Below are 22,647 nucleotides of genomic sequence, written 5' to 3'. Positions count from 1 at the left end.
GTAGCACCGCGCACCTTGGCCGGAGGAAAGGCGCCAGCTCGCCAGCTCCTGCTTGGGATAAAGGATGAGAATGGGCACTGACGCCAATAGCCTGGGAATATGCAGCTCCCCGCCTAGGGTCCCATAAGGATGAGTTTGTCACAATAAATAAATAACAAGGGGATGGTGGGGGATAGAGATTAATTGGGTGGCTGTACGACCGCCAACGGAGTCTCAGCATATGGTGGACATAATCCTGCTTTGCTGATGTTGGTTTTCTCACCAGGGTAAAACTGCACAAAAGCAGAATGTAGGGTCTTTGACCAAAGCTACCAGATCTGCCCATCACACAGGCTCATCTCCACTTGCCTTTGTAGATGAAGTCAGGCATTGCAAAACCAGCTATTTAGTCGCTCTAAATACTTCTGTTGTTATTGTTAAACTGAGATAGAAAATACTCTGGAGAGAAACGATTTCTTGTTTTTCAAAATAACTAATGAGAAAAAGAAAGGCAAGTGAAACAGAAGATGAGAGTGACTGGAAATATCCCCTTCTAGGTGACTTTGGATCCACTCTACCAAGTAATTTTCTACATAATGTAGTTGAAGGCTTCCTAAGTGGGCTCTGCCATTGCCATTGTAATGGCTGCATTGGTGGGAGGGAGACTTTATTATCCAGAGCTCAAGAGCCTGGCCCTGTGCTTTTTACTCCTGCTAGTAACTGTGCCTCTCAAGGTAAATCACTTAACCTCTATGTGCCTCCTTCATCCCTGCATAAAGTGGGCATAGTTATGCTCACCTTTCCCACAGAGGTGTTGTAAAGCTTAGTTTAATGTTAATAAGCTGTTTTAATTTTCAGGATAAAAGGATGTTCTATAAATATACATTAGAAGTAATAATAGTTTTAATGTATGCCATTATTTTATAACAGTGCTTTTCTAGTTTTAGAATTTTTTTAGTGGTTTGAAATTATTACAAGATCAGTTTTTGTTAATTAAAGATTGACATTCGGGCAAAATTTGTTGAATTGTTCTATAAATCCAGGTCTGTGTGCACTGAGCATGCCCAGAGCTGAGCTCACCTGCACTTTGGGATCATCAGGACGGCCCTTTGGCTTTTAAAACAACTCTTTGATGCATGTGCTCAGAAGTTTGATGGCTTCTAAATAGAATGGTTCAAATATTTCAAAGCACTTGAGATTCGTATAGTGTGAAGCAATTTAAAATTATTGTACTGCAATTAATTTTAAATAACTGAGCACTGCATATGTCTAGAAACCCATACAGATCCAAATGGAAGCTCTCTAAAAATTGAAATGATTCAATAAATTTAAATCACTCTGAAGAAATGGATGTAAGTACTGTAAATCATTTTGTGAGGAGGATAAGCAAATTTTTTGCAAGTGAATCTGAGGGTAGAGACTCTAATTAGATTTTTTATTTTGGGGTTTATGATGATGAAATGTAGGTTAATATATATTTCCTAGGGATATGAGGGCAGCTCTTGTTGATCCATATGGTTTCTTGTAGCTCTTACATAGGCTTCTTTTTTTTTATTTCCCAAGATTACAGAAACTTAGCAATCCAACTTTGCACATATTTTTTTTCCATTACAAATATCTTTCCCTCCAAATCTGTATAAAAAGACATGAGAAAAATATTGGTCCACAGCTAGAAATGCCAAGTGTATTTTTAAATGCAGCTAAAAAAAAATCCTGCAGAATTAAAGCCCTGTGCAGCATGGAAGCTCACATTTTGTGGAGCTGGGCTGCTCAATCAATATGAATTTTTATATGCCTCCATCACTGATTCAGGTACAACCTGTATCTGCAGGTACCAAAGTGGATTATTGCCTGATAGCTGTTCGTTAGCTGAGAGCATGTTCCCTCTCCTTCCCTTACAGATGTATTAGAAAGATGCTATCTCGTTGGAGGGAGGCTGCTAAAAATATTGATGCGAGACCTATTGGAAAGTAATGTCATTTCCATTGGCTCCAGCTCAGCTCCAGGAAAATCCGCGTGCCGCTTCCTCCTCCTGCCGTCGCGCCATGCGGGTGCGTGCGGCTCCCTGGGCCGTGCTCCCAGCTCTTAGGGTTGCAGCTCTTCCTGAGTGGCAGGGCCAGAAATGAGAAGTTGGTGCTACTCTCCTGACCCTTCCATTTCACTGTGTCCCCAATAGCCACAGGAAAAATGGGACAGCGTGGTCCCTCTGGAAAAATGGGACAGCGTGGTCCCTCTTCGTGCAAGTGCCCGGCTCTGCTCTTGGCACCAGGGCGCTTCATCCGGAGACGTGGTCACCTCTTGGCAAAGGGCTCCTGAGGGTCTGGCTGCCGGTGTCGAGGTGTCCCAGGTCCTCAGGGTGGGACAGAACCCTTGGTGGCCGAGGGAGCCGCTCTGCCAGGCCGCTCCTGGTCATTGTCCGCTGGGAAGGGAAATTATTTCTGGATTTGCTCCATGGCTGGTGGGCTCTTCCTGGCTGGAAGAGCCACGGAAAGCGAGAGGGGCCCCTCAGCAGGGTCTTCCTTAAGGCCTTACCTTACTTTTAGACAGTTGTCATTATCTTTGTCTAAAGGTCATGGCTAAATTGAATAAAAGGAAAGCTGTGTGTTCCTGTCGATGCACAATGGCAGTATTGACTTTCGTAATCCAGTTTGCTGAGGGGTGAGAGAATTAAATTAGATATCTAAGCACAGAAATTGAGAGCCTTTGAAAACAAAGATAAGGAGACAGCCTGTATTTTCCTTTTCCTGGGAGCTCTGGGCTCAAGATTTTGCAGGTGTGTCATCTGATCCATGGCTTGCATCGATCAAAACTGTGCCAATGCATATTTAATTAGCAAGGGGACCCTGGATGCATTATGGCCATCATCCCTATATTGAATGGACTGTCAGACTTTCTGAATGCCTCCCCACCCCCCTGCTTCGTTGTTTGGGGAGCTTCTGCATTTTGTCTGAGCAGCTAAAAGTTTCTTTGTTTTTAGCTGGTGATGCATACAGCACCACTGAGGAGAATACAAACAAGTAAAGTCCTAAAGTGTTTATTTTGTCTAGGAAAAAGGGCTGAACCAATTTGAATCCTTTGGGTAACGGATTTTTGTATCTCTTGGAATTAAAAAAACACAGTCGCACGATGTTTACTTTAAGAATATTTTATTATAACAAATAAAATCTGTGCTGTGGGATTTCTTAAGGAAGCCTTTGATGACAATTTGAATTAAGTCAAAATTAACGTTTGCTACTGCAAAGGAATAAATAGAAAATGTTCCAGAAATGAATCAGTAAGCAGGAATCAAAGGCTGTAAACTGTTTTAAAAACAAACATTTAGAAGTGAATCAAATACTTGTTTGTAATATCAAGGAACAAATATGGGAATACACAGATTCCCCACATTCTAGGCTATCACACGATAGCAGTAAATCATTTATGGGCTTGTGAGAACAAAGCAAGTTGATTTAAAATGAAACTATTTTGATACAGCTTTAGGGTCTCGCAGCCTCTCGGTGAAGTTTCACATTCTTGTTTCCAGCAAGGAGGGAAGTAAGGGGGAATTTCTGCAGCCAAAAAAAAAGTTAGGCGGGGAGTTGTGGAGATCTTTGTTTGCGTCCACCTTGGTACAAAGCCGGCCCAGCAGACAGAGTGTTGCCTGATAAACAGATGTAATACACAAAGTCTGCTTACAATACCAAGCAACAGACTGTGGGCACATGTTTTGGGCTCATTCAAACTCATCAGCATAGTCTAGCTGGCTGTTTTGTTGCTAGTCTGCTTACGGGGTAGCTTAGGAGCGTCTTACTGGTGAAGTAACAAGGAGGGTTTTTTTGCCACAAAAGTTTTGTGGCAGGGGCTGATGGGAAAAATCATTTGCATACATCTTGTTACAAAGGCTGACTACTTCCTGGCTTAGACAAAGTGTTGCCTGATAAACAGACTTAACACACAAATGTCTGTCTGGAATAAACAACAGCAAGCTTTGATTTACATTTCCATTATCAAAGATAATCTCTTTCCCAGTGTACAGGAATTAAGAGTCCTCGCCTTATGAAAAAAAAAAAAAAGAGGCTGGCACCACAGGGATTTTACCAGTGCAGAACCTCGTTGGGGAGCCGTGGGGATGGGGTGTACAGTGCAGGGGTATGGAACAAAACTGGGAATCTGGCGCGGGCGTGTACATGTGTGATGGTGAGGTAGATGACAATGAAGCACTTTGAACTCCCTATAAAAGTTGACTTGAAAGCAATGGCTGGAGTAAAATGGAGAGCCAGGCCTTCCTTTAAAGAAATCCTAGTAGCCACCAAAATTGCCGTAAATAATAATTGTGGCATATATGGAGTGACCCCTATGTGTTTATATTATAATGCATAATGAAGGGAAAGTGAGTGTAAAAAAGCCCCAGCCCTGGTGCTGGTTTCTGTTTGTAAATCCCTTAAGCTCTTATACATAAGACTGTATATAAAAGAGCATGATTTCAATTTTTTTTTTTTTTTTTAGTGTATATAAATCTTTGGTAGAATCCATGCCCAAAATTATAGATGAAAAATTTATTGCATGAACACAACCCAGCCATATAAATTTTTTATTACAAAAAGGGCTCTGAAACTTGAATAAAATATGTCAGTTTATTATACAGTATTCCCCCCACCCCCAAAACATGATATGAATGGAAAATTTAACTTGTGCACTTCTGTGGTGCTCCTGAGAGGTGCTGGGCTGGTGGTGGAGGAGAGGAACCTGCTGTATTTCACTGCAAAGCAGGCTCAGCATGGGCAGTGGCGGTGCTGCCTTGCTCATCTGGCATTGCCGGTCATTTTTTTCCTGCACTACGCGGGGATCACCTTTACTGTTTCCAGGATAGATGTGTCTGCACCTGTGGTAGCTCGCGGGCTGCTCAGAGGCTCAGGTTCTGCTGGGGAGCGGCTCTGCAGAGCTAAAAAATGATCTTGGCACCCATTCGCTGGGTCTGCGGAAACCAGCAGACAATGAAGAGGGTCACTGCCACCCCTGTGAATTCCAGCCTGGATTCAGCCTGCTCTGGAAAACACGGTGTGGTTTAGGGAATGCTCCACAAAGTGTCCCGTCTCTCCCCAGTCAGGTGGCCATGGAATGGTTTAGCACTGGGAAGTGCCATGGCACTCAAACGAGGCTTTTTTGGTGGAGGAGCGCAACAACACTTCACCGTCTGTGTCACGGTCTACAAAAAAGAACAACATTGTCAGTCTGTTGACATTGGTCCTGTCCACGGGCCAGACTTTCCTGGGAAGGTTTTATTCTTTCCAAACAATGGAGCGCTCCCTTCCAGTGCCGCCAGCCCTGCTTCCATGCAGCCGCCGTGCAGCCCAGCTGGAGCTGTGCTCCTGCTGCAGCTGAAAAGGAAAACTGCAGCCTGAAAAGTCCAGAGCTTCCGTCCCAGAGCTGGAGGTCCCTGCCTGCACAGGGTTTGGGATCAGGCAGGTCTGGGGCTCGGTCGTGCTGAGGTAGCATATGCTTAAGGAACAGATCCAAAGAGGAGCAGAGAATAGAGATGTGATAGGAAATGCTACTTTGAAAAACTAGCCTGTTTTGTTATTTGCGTATTTTTTTTCTTTATCCCTTAATCATAATTGATTCTTGGAAGTGGAGAGTAAAATAGCTTCAACATGTTTTTTTGATCCTGTTTGCCATGGTTGTGGTTGATACCAGATCCCCTTGAGCTTCTCTTGACCAGTAACCTTGAGCGCAGTGCACAGACTCACTGAAACCCCAGCTAGCTCAGGGTTAAAAATTCCAACCACTAACTTTCCTCTAACTAAAAAAAACCCCAAATAAAACCCATTGTGCTATTCAAGGTTAAGCTTCCTTAAACATAAAACTAGATTCCTTGGTGATTTTTTTTTTTTAATCAGCAATCTTAATAGTGGTTCCTCACTATAATATTTCCAACTCCATCTGAAATCATTTAAATCCTCCCCTTAATAACATGCACTTTATTGTAATATACAGATTCTTTGGCTTCCTACCAGCCTTAGCTTAAGGCACCAATGAAACTCGTTGCCGCAGGGGGCCATGGATTCAAGAGGGGCTCGCATCTACTGTATATTTTGTTTTGTATGTTTTCCAATGGCTCTAATTATTGCAGGTGGTAGAATTTAACTGGCAGTGTTGTTGCTAAAGAAAATAGGCATAAAGTGTATACTGTTTTGCAGAGTAGCTATCAAATATATAGAAAAGAGAAAATCAAATGAATTGTTAAACTGCTCTATAGTAAGTGATTTTATTGATTTAATGCAAATGCTTATGAAAACGATCTTCCATTTATATCAATTATGTATGGGCAAAAATTAATTTATTCCTCCGGTCACCTGTTTGGCTAACTGACTCAGCAGGACAGACATTCCCCCTCCTGTTGTAGCCGAGCCCGCAAAACATTAAACGTTCAGAAAACTGGAATTTGAAAGTTTCCATGTGCAAAACAACAAAAAAGCCCCGACAGGAGTTAGTGCCAACTGCTGAAAAAGCAGAGAGCGAGTGGTGGAGGCTGAGCAAGACTCCCTCGTCCTAGGCAAGACTGTAAAACACAACGGCTCTGATTTTGCCAATCCCTTAACCATGTGGCGGCACATTTATATGTGCCGGATCATCTGCGGCATCTGAATAAAATCAGGGAAGCAAAATTCTGCATATAAACATTTTGGCTAAGTGCCTCAACTCAGTCTTCTTATCTGGGGTTTCCACAAGATGCCACCTTGCATAACAATGCTGAGCACACGCTTGCCCAGTCCATGTTTTCGGTAGCCTCCCGTGATCCCCACCGCAGGATTGAGTGGCTTTAATTCTACCTCGTCCTGTGTTTTACTGCCCTGTGCCTCTCCATGAAGAACATGCTTGAAGCTGTGTTGTCTTTTCCTGGGAAATTAATATTTAATTTCAGCAGAAGAGGTGGGTTGCAGGGAAGCAGAATTAGGGAAAAAAAACGCTTTTGCCAGAGCCGAGGTGATAAAAGGAGAAAGTTAAAGATTCAGCGTGCAAACAAACGTCCTACGGCCAGTGGAGCCCCTCTTGTGCCACTAGCCTTGGTGTTGGAAAAACAGCACTCGAGGCAGACAAAAGTACTTTGTTTGTTCCTCCCAAGCCAGGAGCAGCTCGGGCTGTGTGTGCTGCCCACCGGCTGCAGGGCTGTGCTGGAGCCAAGGTGCCAGCGCCGAGCCCGGCTCCCGCGGCCGCCACCGCGGCCCTCTCGCCGCCTCCCTGGCTCATTCCAAATTTTAGGAAAGGGAAACACGCTCCCAGTGCCACATTTCAGCAGGAACGTCTCCAAATCTATAAATTTTTTGTGGGATTCTGAGCCTACTTGAAACATAAAGCCCAAACTCTGATTGAGCCATGGCTGGCTGAAGGGAAAGTAAAACCTAAAAAATAAGCAAAAGGCTAATGCCCACCCTGTAAAATGAAATCCGTTGAATGTTGACTTTGAATGTTAACTAAATATTTTACATTCCTAATATTTTACCTTTGTTTCTACCTTTGCCGTGTCGGAAACACGAAACTTCTTGCCAAAATCCAGAATACAACAGTGCTGTGCATGTTACCCCCATAGTGTATCTGCTGGCACTGATTTCAGCTTCAGGGAGAGATAATTCAGTAGATCAATATTTAAAACAAAATTGCAGAAGTGAGGAATTTTTTTCCCCCCCTTAGCTTCATTGGCAAAATTATTAAAAATAATAAATACAAAAGAGAGGAAATTGATTCTGGGATGTACTGGGTATATACCACATTTTAGGGGAATTTAATTGATTTTTAATAGAAGTATCATGACTGAATCTTTGCTAAATATTCTGAGTGGTTATATTCTGAAATTTATCAAGTTTTGTTTTGTGAGCGCTTTGTTTTGCTTGTAGTTTTTAATTTATACAAGATTGTCCTCTAAGCTTCTGAATGATACCTAAAGCAGACAGTCAGCAGGTAAAAAAAAAAATTTGAATATTTAAAATAGGCATTTTCTTTATAGTGCTCTGCGGTAATTAAAATCTTCATTTGCTTAAAAGCAAGGAACCTTTCTAAAGCAATAAATTAGCATTGCTTGACCCAAGGTCACTAGTAGTACTGCTTCTTCCAGCACTATTAATACCTCAAAGAAAAAGAAGGGGTGGTGTTATGACTCTGTTGCAATAGAAGTAAGATTTTCAATTTAATCACAGTTAAGTGTCGTGACCTTTTGATCTTGCATTGACTTCTCACTGAAATGTGGTCAAATTTCAGACAGCTAGTTCCAAACTCTGCAAAGTCAAGGTGAAGTCAGAAAATGGGTTTGCCACGATGAGGGGTGGTGTTGAGGCATTAGCAAGCGGTTTCATCGCCTCAGTTTTGTTCCACAGCAAAAACTTTTTCTGCAGGATCAATAAATTACAGAACAATTTCTGGGGAAAGGGAAAAAATTGTATTAATTGCAAAAACCAGTTATTTGAGGGATTTCTTAAAAAATATTTTTTCCCACAGGTAAAGGGACTTTTTTTTCCAGTCCATAGTGACAGAAATAATTAAGAAGGAAAATACTATTTGACTAAAGCTTCTACTAAGAATAATTTTTGGACCAAAGAACGATCATCTTCACATAAAGCAGAGTTAATAATGTGTAAAAAATGCAAAACACTCATATTTACACATACCCTTTTATAGATCATTTTATTATTTTAGGCAAATAAATTTTGCTCATTGGAGAGTGTTAGCTGGGAGGTTGTGGGATTATTTACACAAGTTCTAAAGCAGGTCATCCAGTATCTGGACTCACTTATCCCACTGCAAATCACCACCAGCACCGTGAATTTTAGGGATCTTGTGGTGCTGTAACCACTGCGAAAGCACGCCAAAAAAATCAGCTCTTCCCTCAGTTTTGCAGATTTTGTTCCAGAAATGTGTAGCCAACAATCTCCACGACTATGTAGGGTTGCTAAGTTACCTTTCTATGCCTGCTTGGAGATATGTTTTGAGACTTTACTATGTGTTGGAGTAAGGCTCTGGTTTGTATACAACATAGAGGCTGCATTATAAAAAAAACATGTAGGAGAGTCGTTTAAATATGCCTTCTTTAAAAAGAAGGATTCTCAAAGCTTAATTTATGCCAACACACACACCCCAAGCACTCTGTGTAGTGCCACAAACAAGATTCCCTTTTTTAATTTTTTCTTTTTTTCTTTTTTCTTTTTTTTTTTTTTTTCTGGCTAGCAAACATGTTACCTAGGCACGGGACTTTTGCATTATCATGTCCTAGTGCAACACTCCTGTCCTCAGTTTGTATTCTCAGCCTTTTGAGGAAGTCTGGCGCCTCTGATCTATTTTCCACAGCAGACCCTGTAATTTTTGGCTGTATTTTATGTTTTTCAGATTCAAGTCAATCTGAAAGTCCCAGCCAGCCAAGTGAAGCTGATATTAAGGACCAGCCAGAAAATGGTAAGTTCTTACCTGCTGCTCCTGCTTTGGGATATTAAAACAGCCCATATTTATAAAGATTTTTTTTTCCCCATGTCTTATATAAAAAGATGATTCAGAATATTTGACATGGGATGGCTACAAACAGGTTGTGCACTCTCCTCTTAATTAAAATGCTACTGTTTCACTAATCTAAGGTAGCATTCCTTTGTCCAGTCCTGGAGAGAGACATTTTTTTTTTTCCCCCTTTAAAATTAATTTTAATTAGGGAGATGCCATTAAAGAGCCTGCTGTATGCAACCCTTATCCTTATTCCTCCATAGCAAAGGCTTTCAGTCCCTGGGCCTTGAGTCATGACCTTCAGGGGAGTAGATACAACAGGAAAAGAGATCAGGGAGGTTCAGCTCAGCTCCTCGGTGCCTCTCTCCGCGTTCTCCAGTGGCAGTGGCTGGAGTGGAAGCATTAGAAGAACTGGCAATTTTAGGGAAAACTCATATTCTCTGCACCAGGACAGATTCAAAGTTGAAGCAATGGCTTTTACTGGACCAAGAGCTGGCTTTGTAAAGCAGCCTGAAAAAAAAAAAAAAAAAACATTCAATAATAGTGGATTTCTGTGGGGACTGTATGTGAAAAGATGACTATGTGTGTAATGGAACAGCTTCTCTTCCTTTTTGTGTTTAGCTAAGGTAGACCTCAACAATTTTTGTTGGCCCATCGGCAACTACTTATACTTAGGACTTAGAATAAGGGATGATTATTATTAATAGTTTTTCTTGACTTCTTTTATCTACAATCAGAGCTTTTTTTTTTGTAAGACCTAAATGTAGATTGTGTTGTCCACTGTACTTCGGGTCTACTCTATAAGAAAGAATTTGTGTGAAGGGTTTATGCCTCTGAAGCCCTGTCACCATTTCTGGGATGTGTAAATCCATGTAGAAATTCTGTGTCTGCAGTAATACACATGTGATTTCCCTTTCACAGAGCAACTAACTGCTTTGCCTTAAACCCCTGCATGGGACAGTGAGGCTGAGGGGCTTCATCTGGACTGCTTTGGGGTTAGGGTTTAATATTAAGAGAAGAAAAAGAGGTTTAGGTACATAAAAACCTTTGCACTATAGCACATGGAACATAGGGCTCATTGGGCTGCTGAGATTTTAGCTATTTGGGCTCCTGTATTTTCCTCCCATTAGATATGAAAGGTTTCATATTTTGATAGGTTTTGTGCTGTTCATCTCTAAACATACCATCTTAAAACATTGCTGTTGTTTCTGAAAGACAGCTCCTAATTTCCCTTATCAATCCTGTTCACAGAAATTCTAATTTGTAGCCAAAGGATTGCAAGGTTAAGAGAAGAACTGACTAAACTGTGATTTTTGTTCTGCCAATTCTGCTATTTTTTTTTATGGGGAATATGTTGCCTGTGTTTATTAAATAATATTTTAATTTAGAATGTATTAGGCACCAAGCATGTTATTATTTCGTGTTTAGATAATATTCTTTCGCAGCTATTAAAGCACAGTTCATCTTACCCTGCAGTTTCTTAGTCTTTAACAAAGCTTGCTACTCAACAACTGCCCCGAAAAGCAGCAATGTCAGTGTTTAATAATGTAGAATCTGTAAAAGCCTAGTGAAATGAAATATCTCTGATTTGGAGCCTGAGTCTTCTTTGTAAAACAATCTTTTAGCGAATTCTTGGAACTTTGCTGCTGACCTGCAATAGGTACTTTTTTCTAATTTTTTTTTTTTTTTAAATAAACAGGAAAAAGATTTTTCTCTTATTTTTTTTTTTTTCTCAGTTTTACTAAAGGGTATTTTTTCCCCACCACAGCAGCAGCCTCCTCACTGGTTCTGCACCTTCTGCAGTGCGTGTGTGGGAGATTTTCTAAGGCAGAGTGTTGGCCCTGAAGGGCTCCTTCCCCCTGGGCAGGCTGAGCTCATTCCCAGCACACACAGCCCCCAGCTCCGGGGTACCCGGCGTAGATCAACACAAATCTGCAGCTCTTATCTCCTGGACGTGAGGATGAAAGCAAAACTGCAGCCTTTAGAAAATGAAAAACTGCACGCACAGAAACGGACACAATAAATCATATTAACTGCGTTGTTCTACACTTGCTGTAGACCCACTTCCACAGGGCCTGGTCCAAATCCCTCCGGAGTCAATGGGAGGCTCGTAATTGATTTTACTGAGAGTGGGAATGAGCCCACACAGAGAGGAAATTTTTTTTTAAATTATTTTTTTTAGTAGAAGAAAAAATAGAATCGTGAATAATCTCATTCCCACTGATGCCAACAGTGGAGTGGCCAGATTGAGGGCAGATCTGGAAGCATTTTTGCGTGTGTTTCTGGAAGGCACAAAGAAGTGTATCGATTCAGTGCTGCCTTTTCCATGCATGCATTCCTTCATTTTAAAAAAATAAATCTTTAAAGGCCTTGTGAGGGTTATACAGCCTCTCTACTTGCCTGTTAATATCCTTTCTGTTCCACTCCATAAATTCTAGAGCTATTTATTATACACATATATTTTGCATACCTTGAGTAATGTAGGTTCAGAAGGGTCAACTATACGGCCCTGAAAAAGAAGGCCTCCTACTACATATTTTAATTTATCATCCTAAATTGTATGTGTTGTTTTGAAAAGCCTGTATGTCTAACCTTCATTGAAGTGAAGTTCATGGGGAAAAAAAAAAAAAAGCTTTTCTCTTTTAGAGCCACTCCTGGTTTTTTTTCTAGTTTGCTTGTTCATTTTCTGGATCAGGCTCATCACAGGGAAGATGGTGACACCTTCTGCTCTTAGTGGTGGCTTCAGCACCAACTCTGGTCTTTCCCTCAGCCTTCATTAAGCCAGAATAGTTTCCAGGCAGTCATCCAGTCACCACTTCAAATATTTAACAGAAATATGAAGCATTTAATTATTTCTAAAGACAGAGATGCAGCATGATGGCCATGAAAACCAAACATGCAGGCGAGACAGGGCTTGTTGGTGCATGGACGGTCCAAGGTCCAGATGTTTTGTGCTGAAGCTGGGGGTAAAACTAACACAGGGTGTGCACAGTGCTGCTCTGTCACCATGGGAAACAGCATTTTGGGGAGAGGCAGAAAATCCAGAATTCCTCTGCTTGTTGTATGGGTGAGGAAATTTACAGAAGGAATAAGGAAAGAGGCCAGCAACTTCATTTGAAAGGCAAGAACATTTTTTGATGCCCTGATATTTTGCTGAAACCAGGGATTTTTTTCTGACCAGCTGGGTGGAACACCCATGTGGAAAATTCCCCACTTTTGTAGTTGCCTAATGGTATGTAAAAGCTTCATTTCAGTTGGCACCACAAAGTGATTTTGCAATTCACCCAATCAAAAAAAAAAAAGTGGGGGGGAGGGGGTTATTGATTTTAAAAGCTTATTAAATGCACTGGTTTGGTGTTGTGTTTTCTAAACAAAGTAGTTTCCAGTGAAGTGAGGATGACAAAATGGGTAGTCTGATGTAGTGAAGTGACTGCATGCCTGGGGATCAGGAACAACTGAATTCCCAGCTCAGCACTGCTGTGGACACTCTCTCAGGCTTTTATTTTCACTTTCAGTCGTGGAAACAGCTATCAGATAGATTTTCTTTTTGTAAGTAGGATTATTTTAAACTTTTGTAGGGAAACCTTTTGGTCTTTTTGTCTGCAAAGCGGGGATATTTCCGATTCTGGCTTTCAGAGAATATGAAAAGTTGGATTTTGCTCTGCTCCATCAGGAGTTGAACTCTGGAGAAAGGCAGGGAGGATGTAGCAGAGTAGTTAATAACTGGTACAGAGCTGCTCTGCTGCTGTCAGTAAATGGACGTCAGGCAGTGTTTGTGTTTGATGTGGTGGCACTGGTGAATTAATAAGTGCAGCGTAAAGGTGCACACGAGGTGTGCTGTGCAGAGCAGGAGAATGCTGTGTCATTTCTGACAGGCTGCTCGTGCCTCTCCAGCAGGGGACTGTGATTTGGTGCCTCAGAGCTGGTAGCACAGCACTTTGATTGTAGATGAGCGAGTTCTTTTTAAAGAAGTTGGTAAATTCTCCCATTTCAAGTGAGCAGGGCAGCATTCATTATGGCAGCTGATTGCAAACCTGTGCCAAATCCATTGCTCAAACAATTTCTGAAGAGGGAGAGGCATTTTTCTAAAAAATAAAAATGTGTAATGCCCAAACCAAACGCTTTTTAGCTTTAATGCAGTCTCACTGCTTTGAGCTGCAAGTACCTTAACAGCACTGCAGGAAATGAAAGGCACATTGTTCACTGAAACATTAAAAAAAAAAAAAAGAAAAAAGAAAAACAATGATGCACCGTAAGTCGCAGAACTCGTTTTTCAACCCTGCAGTAATTACACTGGACTTGTAAATATCATCTGTGAATTCTTTGCTGAAGTAGGGTTGGACTTGAGTATTAAACCTTAAAAAAAAGAATGTTTAAGTATATGCTTACTTTTCCATGCCTAAAAACAGAAAGGAAGACTTTCTGGTCCTTGAGCTGTGGGGGAAAGAGAAGGCCACAGTGGGAACAAATGCAAAGGGAAGTTTCTTCTTCCAGGCAAAGCTGGTCACAGAAGGCATGATTTAGCTTTGGCTGAAAGGGAGGAGGACATTATGTGTGGGAAGACCCCTCTGCCTAAACTAACAAGCTGCAGAGTCCAGTCCCTCTGTGAATGCTTTGTTTCTGGTCCCAAATGTGGCATTCCAAGCAGTGGGATAGCTCGGGCCAGTGGAAGCAGTGCCTGCCTGCCCCAAGGCTTGGGCACTCTTCTTGGACACAGAGCTCACCCTTCAAACCCTCATCCCAGGCAGAGAACTAGTGACAGCTCATGGTGGCTGTCCCCAACACACATTCCAGGTTAAATGGCAGCTGAGTGACATCCAGTTCATTCCACAGCTAGATTTTTCACAAGGGGAAATGTCCTGCCTTCCAAAGCCGTCCCTTATGCTCAGGCCATGCCTGACCTCTCCTCTCCACTGCTTCAGGTGGAGTCCAGCTGCCTCGCAGGCTTTCAGAACTGAAACAGAGCTTGATGCCAGCTCTCCAAGGAGGTGCTGGGGTTGTCTGGAGGCTCCTCTGTCCTTGGATAAGCCCCTCAGCTCCCACCTGAGGAGTGCAAGGACGCCAGCAGTCCTCTGAACATGCAAGGCTGAAGCTGGTGCTGTTAGAAAACACACGATCTCAGATGACTAACATTCCTGAAACACCTCATTTTCAGGAGATAACTGAGCCTTGCAGAGAAAGTTTTCTATCAGTTACAGCTGCAAAGGCAGTAATACAGTAACGGCAGCTTTTATTAATGTTCTTGTTCATGGGATTATTTGCATCAGAATCTTATAAATGCAAGAAGACTCTCCTCTCTTGTTTACAGAGCCACGCTGAGGAGTTATCACAGCCTGAGGGACTAATCTAAAATTAACTTTCTTCAGAAAAAGCTTTAAAAAAAAAGCCCTTAGCATTTCCAATAAGGAATCTCATCGCTGGCGCCGAAGTCAGAGCTCCTGGTGATGTCAGCTTGTTTGCACCTTTGGAACTTGCCAGGACCAAATTCTGAACAGATTTGCACCCTTACGGATCATGTTGTGTGCTGACTGGGAACAGCAGTGGGGAAATTTGTCCAGGCTTGGAAGCTGTGGCCGAGTCAGGGAGGGCTGGTGGGGTTTGGTCTCTTCTGGTTCCCTGGGACTGGGCAGGACGGGCTGTTGACTCTAAGAGGACCCATCAGCCAAGAAAGGTCTGATGAGGTCCAACCTGTGTTTCATCACCCCTCGAGAGTGCCTGTAGGCAGCTCTGAGAGCCAGCGTTTCCCAAGGAAACAAAAGTAGATATGTCTGGTTATAAATTTAGCTTATGTGTGATGTAGTCTTGCATTTCCCTCGTCTTATTTCATTGCATTATGTTCCCAAAAAGAACTAGAAATACAGCATTTCAATTATAATATTCTAGCATTGAAGCTTTGCAGCGTTCAGGTGTATTTCCCATCCAGATTCTTGACTGTCATGAAGAATCATCTGAATTATTAGGAAAGAAAACACTCTTTTCCCCTATAATACCTTATTCTCTTTGGAGTCCAAATTGAGGCAGAGTTACACCATTTCCAGGATTTAGTGGGTCCTGTGGTAGGCTCAGGATTTAGCCTGCTTATCAGTGGCTGGCACTCTCTTGGGGGAATCCAGTGATGGCAAATGGCTCTGACTGTCAGTCAGGCCAGAAGGGGGGATGTCAGGGGTGTCAGCTGGGCAGCCTCTGCTGGGGGTGGCTGGAGACCCTTCTCATCAGTGACCTGCAGTGCTCGAGGCTGGGGGATTGACAGAGGACTTCAGTTTCCACTGCTGCTAGCCATTAACCTCCACAAGCAAAGCATTCCCACAAAAAATTCATCCAAGGCGAGTATGACAGGAAATATTCAAAGCATGAAATGAATGCTTATAGCATGACAAAGCAATGCTTGAAAGACATGAAACGTTCATTACGCTTGGAGTGGCTGAGCACTGCAAAGGAGAGGAGAAATAAGTGTGGTTCCAGTATGTATTTTTATTTCCCATTGTGTGTGTACAGAAAAAGGGCGATGAACCCTTCCAATAGATAAGGTGCATAAATACAGCTGCGATTATTCTAAGTCGTTTCAAAAACGCATTTTTATTCTGTTGCTCCATCCCATGAATCTTTATCCACAAGATAACAGCAAGGGCCACCTAGAGGGCAGCTTGGAAACGGGATGGCCAGGAGCAGCCTCTTAGGGAACTCCTGAGCTTCCCTTTGCAGGGTCAAGGATTTTCTTTGTCCCGAGGGTTTCAGGTCACTGCCCCCTGCTCTGTGGCAGCGCTGGGATGAGCAGGCAGCCATCCTGCCCATGTCCCATGTTCCAGGGGCTGGAGCTGTGAGCAACCACCAGCTTCCACTACAACTGTTTTTAATGTCTCTCTTCTTGAGAGAGTTGCTGTTTAATTAACAGCTGAGAGCTGGGTTGCGTCAGGGTAATTGCGGCCGCCGGAGCGGACCACAGGCTGAAGGATGCCTTGGAACACCACCCTGCCCACCAGGAAGCTGGGCACTTAGGGAAAGGAGTTTATTTGTGGTGTGGGCATCGTTTAATTTCTGTTGAGTGGAGAGGGGAGTTTATTAGTGGAGGGAGGATGTGATGCCAAGATCTGGCTTGCAAAACAAAACCCCAAACCTTTCTATTTGCCTTTCTGTGTAAAAATTCCCTAATGCTCGATAATGTAAGACAAGGGGAAAATTTTACTTGCAGGAGAATTGCCTTCCACAATAACCAAGAGAAAAAACACAGAACGCCCACACCAGAGCAGCATGATCCAAAATGTGAACTTTTTACGCCTCCCCAACCTTCTAGGTTAGGCTTCCAACCAAGTGATCTTTTATTATCAACATGATATACCCTTGACATAATTTGGCGCAGTAAAGCTTCTTCTGCTGAACTCGTGATTTCATTTACTAGATCTGATGAAAGTTCTGTGAACCACAGTAAAATGTGATAATTAGTAGTTTAATTCTTTTAGGGTGTGCGTATTAATTGAAAAGGCTTGAACTATAAATACAGGGCCTGTGGATGAAAGCCCCCTCTGAAATCAGTCGCTTCACCGAAGTATTCATTACTCCACATCTACTTAGGTGGTGTCTCTTTGTGGCAGTGAGTGGGAACTCTCCACTCAGAGATCACAGCAGTGGAACCCAGGCTGGCTCACCGCTGCTCTCCTGCCATCGGAAGTGCTCCCTGGCCAAAATTTTGCCCTCTGTGGTCAAACCACTGGAAGTTAGGAATGTGCTGGGAGCTGTGCTGGGGAGGCGCTGGCTCCCTTCCTGCAGAAGTCAGAGGGGGATGAAGGCTTGAGGCAGAGTTTTGCGCCCTCCGCTCGCGGCGGGGCGGGGCTGGGGGGGGGGGGGGGGGGGGGGGGTGTCTTTCTGTTTTCCAGCAAGTCCACCCAAAGGCATCAAAGATTCTCTGTGACTCCAGTCCCAGCCAGTCTGGCACTTCTTAGTAAAATATACTTTTCCTTCCACTTGCCCTTCACTGTACCTGGTCCACCAGCACCTAAACTTCTGTGGGTGGCTTCAGCCAGAGCTTGGTTCATCCAGATGGGAATGTCCAAGTGTAGATAAGGGATTGCACTTTCCCACTCACACTCAGGTGTTCTTTTGCTCTGACTTCCTGACCAGCACAGGAGGTGTTCTGTTGCCTCCAGACCTTTCCAAATATATCTACACACTATGGAAATGTGTGTCATTTTTTCACACCTTCCTCTGGTTTCTGCCTGTGGCGTAGTGCCTTTATGAATCTTGTGGTTTTACAGGTACAAGGTGGTTTGCTTTCAAATGGATCCAGACCTTCATACTCATACGTGGTTTGCACACTCAGAAAAAACCCGTGTGTCTGCACATATTGCAGATTCTTGGGTAAATCAGGTGCTTTCCAAGTGACCTTAATTTTATAGGCCTGGAGTGGTGTACCCCAGCAGGGAGGTGCAAGTGGAGGGCAATGCACAGCTCCTGAAACCAGCATAGGGCACTGCTGCTGTTGTCAGGGGGGGCACTTTAGTGAGACCAGAGTCCCAAAAAAAGCCTTATCACTCCTATAGATAATTAGATACTATTTTTTAATTGCAGAAGTTGCTAGCTAGGAACTGAAAAGAAAGTTTAGGGGGACTCTCATGGAGTTGTGAGAATAAAATCCCCTCTGAAGCCTGGCTCTGGTGTGACTGAAATGGAAAAGTACCAGATCCATTTCTTGGAAAGTGAGAAGGAGGCTTTTATTTGCAATGGTCTGCAAATATTTTCCCAGGAGGTAGTGAGCGTGGCAAAAGGGGCAGGAGGAAGGTGAGGAGAGTGAGGCACACTTGTAAACACACTCCTTTCACTCTGCTGTTGTTATCTGGCACAGAAAAGGGCGCCGCAAGTTGTTTACAGCGCTTCGTGTTGTTCCTTCCTGCTCCTTTTTCAGTGCCCTATCTTCACTTGTGCAACTTTTTTTTTCTGGGTTGTGATAGTGTCCGGATAGATTTGGGCAGTGGGGTGGTAGGAAGGTGCAAGTTGATTAAATGTGCTGCTCGCTATGCGCATTTCGTGTCTGCTGTCTTAACATTTTTTTTTGTTAACCACTGTTGCAACTGAAGAAAATGCTGAAGTTTGACAGTTGGGAGTTACTGCTGAGTGTGTGCTGTAAACTATATCATCCCTCTGCCTTCTCCCTTTCTCCCCCTCCTGCTGGAACCAAATGATTTATAAAATGCCTTCACATTCTTGAGTGAGTTCACACTATCACCTCCAGGCACTGCACTGAGGAGTCTTAGGAGTGGATGGGAAACACAGATCTGATAGCTGGTATTTTTCTCTGAAAGGGAAAAAAAAAAAGGCAAAAAAGCGCTGATTAAATTTAAAGGAGAAAAGTTTCCTGCTGTGCCCCAGAGTAAATCTGTAGTCAGTGAAGCACTTTCTAGTAAACAAGAGATGTGCATAGTTACAGTGGGGTTTTATTATTACCCACTGCCATTGTTTTCCATTTTCATAAGGTTCAATTAATGCAATCATTTTAGAGTGTCTCTAATCATTACCTCCCACCCTCCCTCACTTGCACTTGAAGCAAGGGGATCTGCTGCAAGCCACACTCGGGTGTGAGGAGCCAGCACCTCGCTCCCATCCCTGGCGAGGGGAGGCACAAGGGAATTACAGGGCTGCTCCAGGGGATCCAAACATTTATCTTCTCTCTGTCTGGCCTTTGCAGGACACATGGCCAGAACCCTAACCCTGGCTGTGGTGTGCCCTGCCATGGGGCCACTGTGGCACCCCAGCAGTCGCCCTGCCCTAGCCAAGCAGCTCTCAGACCATGCTGAGCCAAACCTTTGGCTGGTGTTTCTTCTCCCAGGATCATAAGGGAGGGATACTGCTTATGTAGCTGTACCACTCTCACTCACAGAGAACCCAGAGCCCTGTCCTAGTTATTTTTCTACTTTAATTCCTTACTCTTAAGATTTTATCTGTAACAGAAGGCTCTTTGACAGCTGCATCTCCATCTGAAAACCTGCTGGTGTTTGGGGGGGGTGTCCCCACCTGACCAGCTTTGCACTGCAGACCTCCTGCAATTTTCCCACATGTTAGACCTCAAAGTCCTGATTTTCAGAATCTGGGAATTCGCATTCAGGAAGTTTCCAGCAGCAGAATGCAGAGAGCTGGCCCTGTCCCCCACGCCGTACAGAGGGGAGCCAATTTTACCGTACAGCCGAGCGTGCCAGAGCTGGAGCTGCAGGGGGAAGGGAAGAGGTGAGGGGCAGGAGAGGCTGGACAGCAGCTTGACAGACTGAGGAGGCTGTGGTTTTGAGGCAGGAGGGGATCCCCACAGATTTTTTTGAGGGAAGGCTTAGAGCAGTGGTAGGGTAGTGGCCCACGGCTCCATTTAAATCAGTGGCAAAGTGGGCTGGAAAGGATGTGAAAACCTGAGCAAACAGCTGAGGAATGAGGCAGCTCAGTATTAATGAATCCAGATTTCTGTCTGCCATGGCCATGAGGATGGATTTGCAGTAGGACTGGGGATGTCCACTGTTAGAAGGAGAGGGAAATAAAGATCATCCCGTGTACAATATAAATGTAAGTTGTTATTACTACTATTGCTATGTCAGCCGTAAACTGTTCCCACGAGAACAGAGATGCAGCATCATTGAAAAAGAATGTCTTACTGTGAAATGGGCAGCAGAAACACTGTGGCATTATCTGCCAGGCAGTGAATTTACCTTGGTGACAGATCATTATTCCCTCCTGCAAACGAACCGGATGAAGGGCAGCAACACAAGGATAACTCAGCAGCACTTGTACTTTACAGGCTTCTGAATTGAAAAAACAAACAAACAAAAAGTAGCCAGAGAAAACTGTGAGCATGGAGAATGTCAAGAGAGATTCATGCTTGGGGCATGAAATGGGAGAGAAAGGAAATTTTCTTCCAGATCTATGCTAACATGATACGGAGACTAAGACATGGATTTAACAGTAGGCATTAAAACAAGCTATCAGTGGTGAACCTGAAATCCTTCCTGTCCCTCTGTAATCACTGGAAATACCAGGTCTTTTGAGAATTAATCTCCCTCTGTTGAACCTCAGGGAGTTTTAAAACCAAAATGTTTCAAACACTGCAATTGCTCTGGACCTGAGATTCTGCTTCTGGAGGAAGTCACCCACCCCTCTCCTGCTCATCCTGACAAGCCAGAGCAGACAGAGTTGAGACAGAGTTGCTCAAGAGCAAAGGTGGATCTAGCAGGGCATGTGGACTTGGCTGAATGATTTCTTCATCATTAGATGTAGGGAGTAGAAGAGTGGACAGTCTATCAACTGCCCACATGTACTTTTTCCCTTTCTGTTTTTCTTTTGAATTCTACAGAATGGGAGTTTCTTAGATAAATTATCATTTTTGACAAGTACTCATATGCTCTGTAGAAGAATTTGTCTAGGGATGGGCACACTGGAAGAGACAATTTCCTCCTCATCTCTTCCAGTAAAGTTTTGTTCTAAGCTGCCCAAATGAAGCCATTATTCAAAAGTAAAAATGTTCTGTTCCAGTTCTTGTTTTCATTCTTTCATGTGTCTGGGGACTAAAGTTCTGTGAAAAAGAGCCCATTCTCACAGGATGCCTTGTCTAATTTTGCAGACAAGAGAGGTTCAGCTATTCCAATTACGATGAGATAAGAATCTGAAATGTTTGGGATCGCATCCATCCTGAGCTGAACTCTAACTTTTCCAAAAGCCATCCATCATTATTTTTCCCTTTATTTATGCATTTCAGTAATGCAAGCAAAGGAGGATCAGAGAAGAAATGAATGTTTATGCATCATAAACCGTAATAGATGGGTTTTCTTTTACCTGAGTTGCTTTAGTTTAATGTAAAGCTCTCTGCCAGTGGAATTACTTTTCCTTTTCTCATTCTTTCCTGCCAGCTTGAAAGTCAGTCAGAGTACAAACTGTCACAGGCCAGACTGCTAAGTGTGGCCCAAAAATATGAAGTCCTGGCCTCTGTGGTATCTTCAGATTGTCTTAAACACATGAGGATTGGGCAGTCCATCCCAGTGCCCTGTTTCTGCATCCCTGGGTATTGCATTGTGCCACACACACTGGCTGCTGGGGTGGGTTAGATGGTCTGGAAAGGCAAATCTACCACAGGAAGGGAGTGCAAAGGCTTAGCTCCAGTCCAGCTTCCAGCAACAGATTCATCCCGTGTCCTCACTGGTACCCCAAGAGAATGTCTGAGTTGCTGCAGGCACTCTCCTGGGATGGGACATCCCACCGATGTCATCCCAATTCCCTGAGCACCTCCCCTGGAACCACCCAATCTGCCTCACGTGGGACAAGCACTTGAAATCAGTGAGGGATGAGCAAGGTCCCTCTCTGTCTCTTCTGTTTACTGTGTTCATGTTGAATCCCTCACAGTGAGTGAACTCTGAGACCCCCTTTGGGCTACAGCTTGAGCAGATTACAGGAGAAAAATAAACTTGGTCCGTGTTCTGGCCTGACCTTGGCCTGAACCTGGGAAAGTGAATGCCCCCATCACACCAACATGTGTCTGCAGAAGTACAGTAAACACAAATGGGGGTCACTGGCCCTCTCTGTCCTGCAGTCCCAGGCCAGGAGTCTGTAGTTTTGGGCTGTCCGCCCAAGCACTTGTTAATAAATGTCCATTCTTAGTCCATAAAGGAATGTAGACAGGGCATCCTGCCCTACAAAACACAAACTTAGAGTGAAACGGAAAGAGAGTCTCAGTCATCGTGCGGAGCTCTGCTGCTGGTTTCCACACCCAGCAGTCTGTTCCCGCTGGATTTATGTCCCTAGTTTGGGATTTGGCTGGGGAATTGCCCACTCGCACACTGGGTGTTCTCCACTGCTGTCTGAAAGCATGGTTAACCCTGAGTGCAGCGCAGCTTGGGAAGTCAGCCACTCAGTCTCTGGGCCTTCCTCCTCACTGCCTGGGGAGGCAGAGACCTGGCAAAGCCTGGGATATGAGCCTGGAGAGCCTGGGTCACCCCGGGACAGGGTTGTGTTGCCTCCAGGGGTGTGCAGTACTTTGTCCGTGCACCTTCACTCTCCCAGAGGAGCCAGTCAGAGGCAGATGATTGCATGACATGATGTGACTGGTGACAAATCTCTTCCCTCCCCAGACACAAGAATAACTAAGGTGTAAAGTTAGTTAAAATAACTAATATGTAACCAGTAGACGTCAGTCTAGTTGGGGCTAAAAGCTAACAGAGTTAGTTCTGTGTAAAGAACAGAGTAAGAGAC

At 43.7% G+C, this 22,647-nt stretch overlaps 1 protein-coding gene across 13 annotated transcripts in view; it reads left to right on the top strand.

Annotated features, from left to right (window-relative positions):
* NFIA (nuclear factor I A) overlaps positions 1–22,647 on the top strand; it is a 250,410-nt gene that overhangs the window by 127,262 nt on the left and 100,501 nt on the right. For 12 of the 13 annotated variants that reach the window (XM_041421921.1, XM_041421917.1, XM_041421911.1 and 9 more), the window contains exon 3: positions 9,334–9,399. The exons of the other annotated variant lie outside the window; for it this stretch is intronic. In XM_041421921.1, coding sequence (XP_041277855.1) covers positions 9,334–9,399 — 66 coding nt within the window. The remainder of the gene's footprint in view (positions 1–9,333; positions 9,400–22,647) is intronic. 13 annotated transcript variants of the gene reach the window in all.

Source organism: Onychostruthus taczanowskii, unplaced genomic scaffold (genome assembly GCF_017590055.1).
Source record: "Onychostruthus taczanowskii isolate IOZ18803 unplaced genomic scaffold, ASM1759005v1 scaffold7, whole genome shotgun sequence".
Lineage (NCBI taxonomy): Eukaryota > Metazoa > Chordata > Aves > Passeriformes > Passeridae > Onychostruthus > Onychostruthus taczanowskii.
The sequence above is the reverse complement of the archived record's forward strand: the minus strand, read 5'-3'. Positions and strand labels throughout refer to the sequence as shown.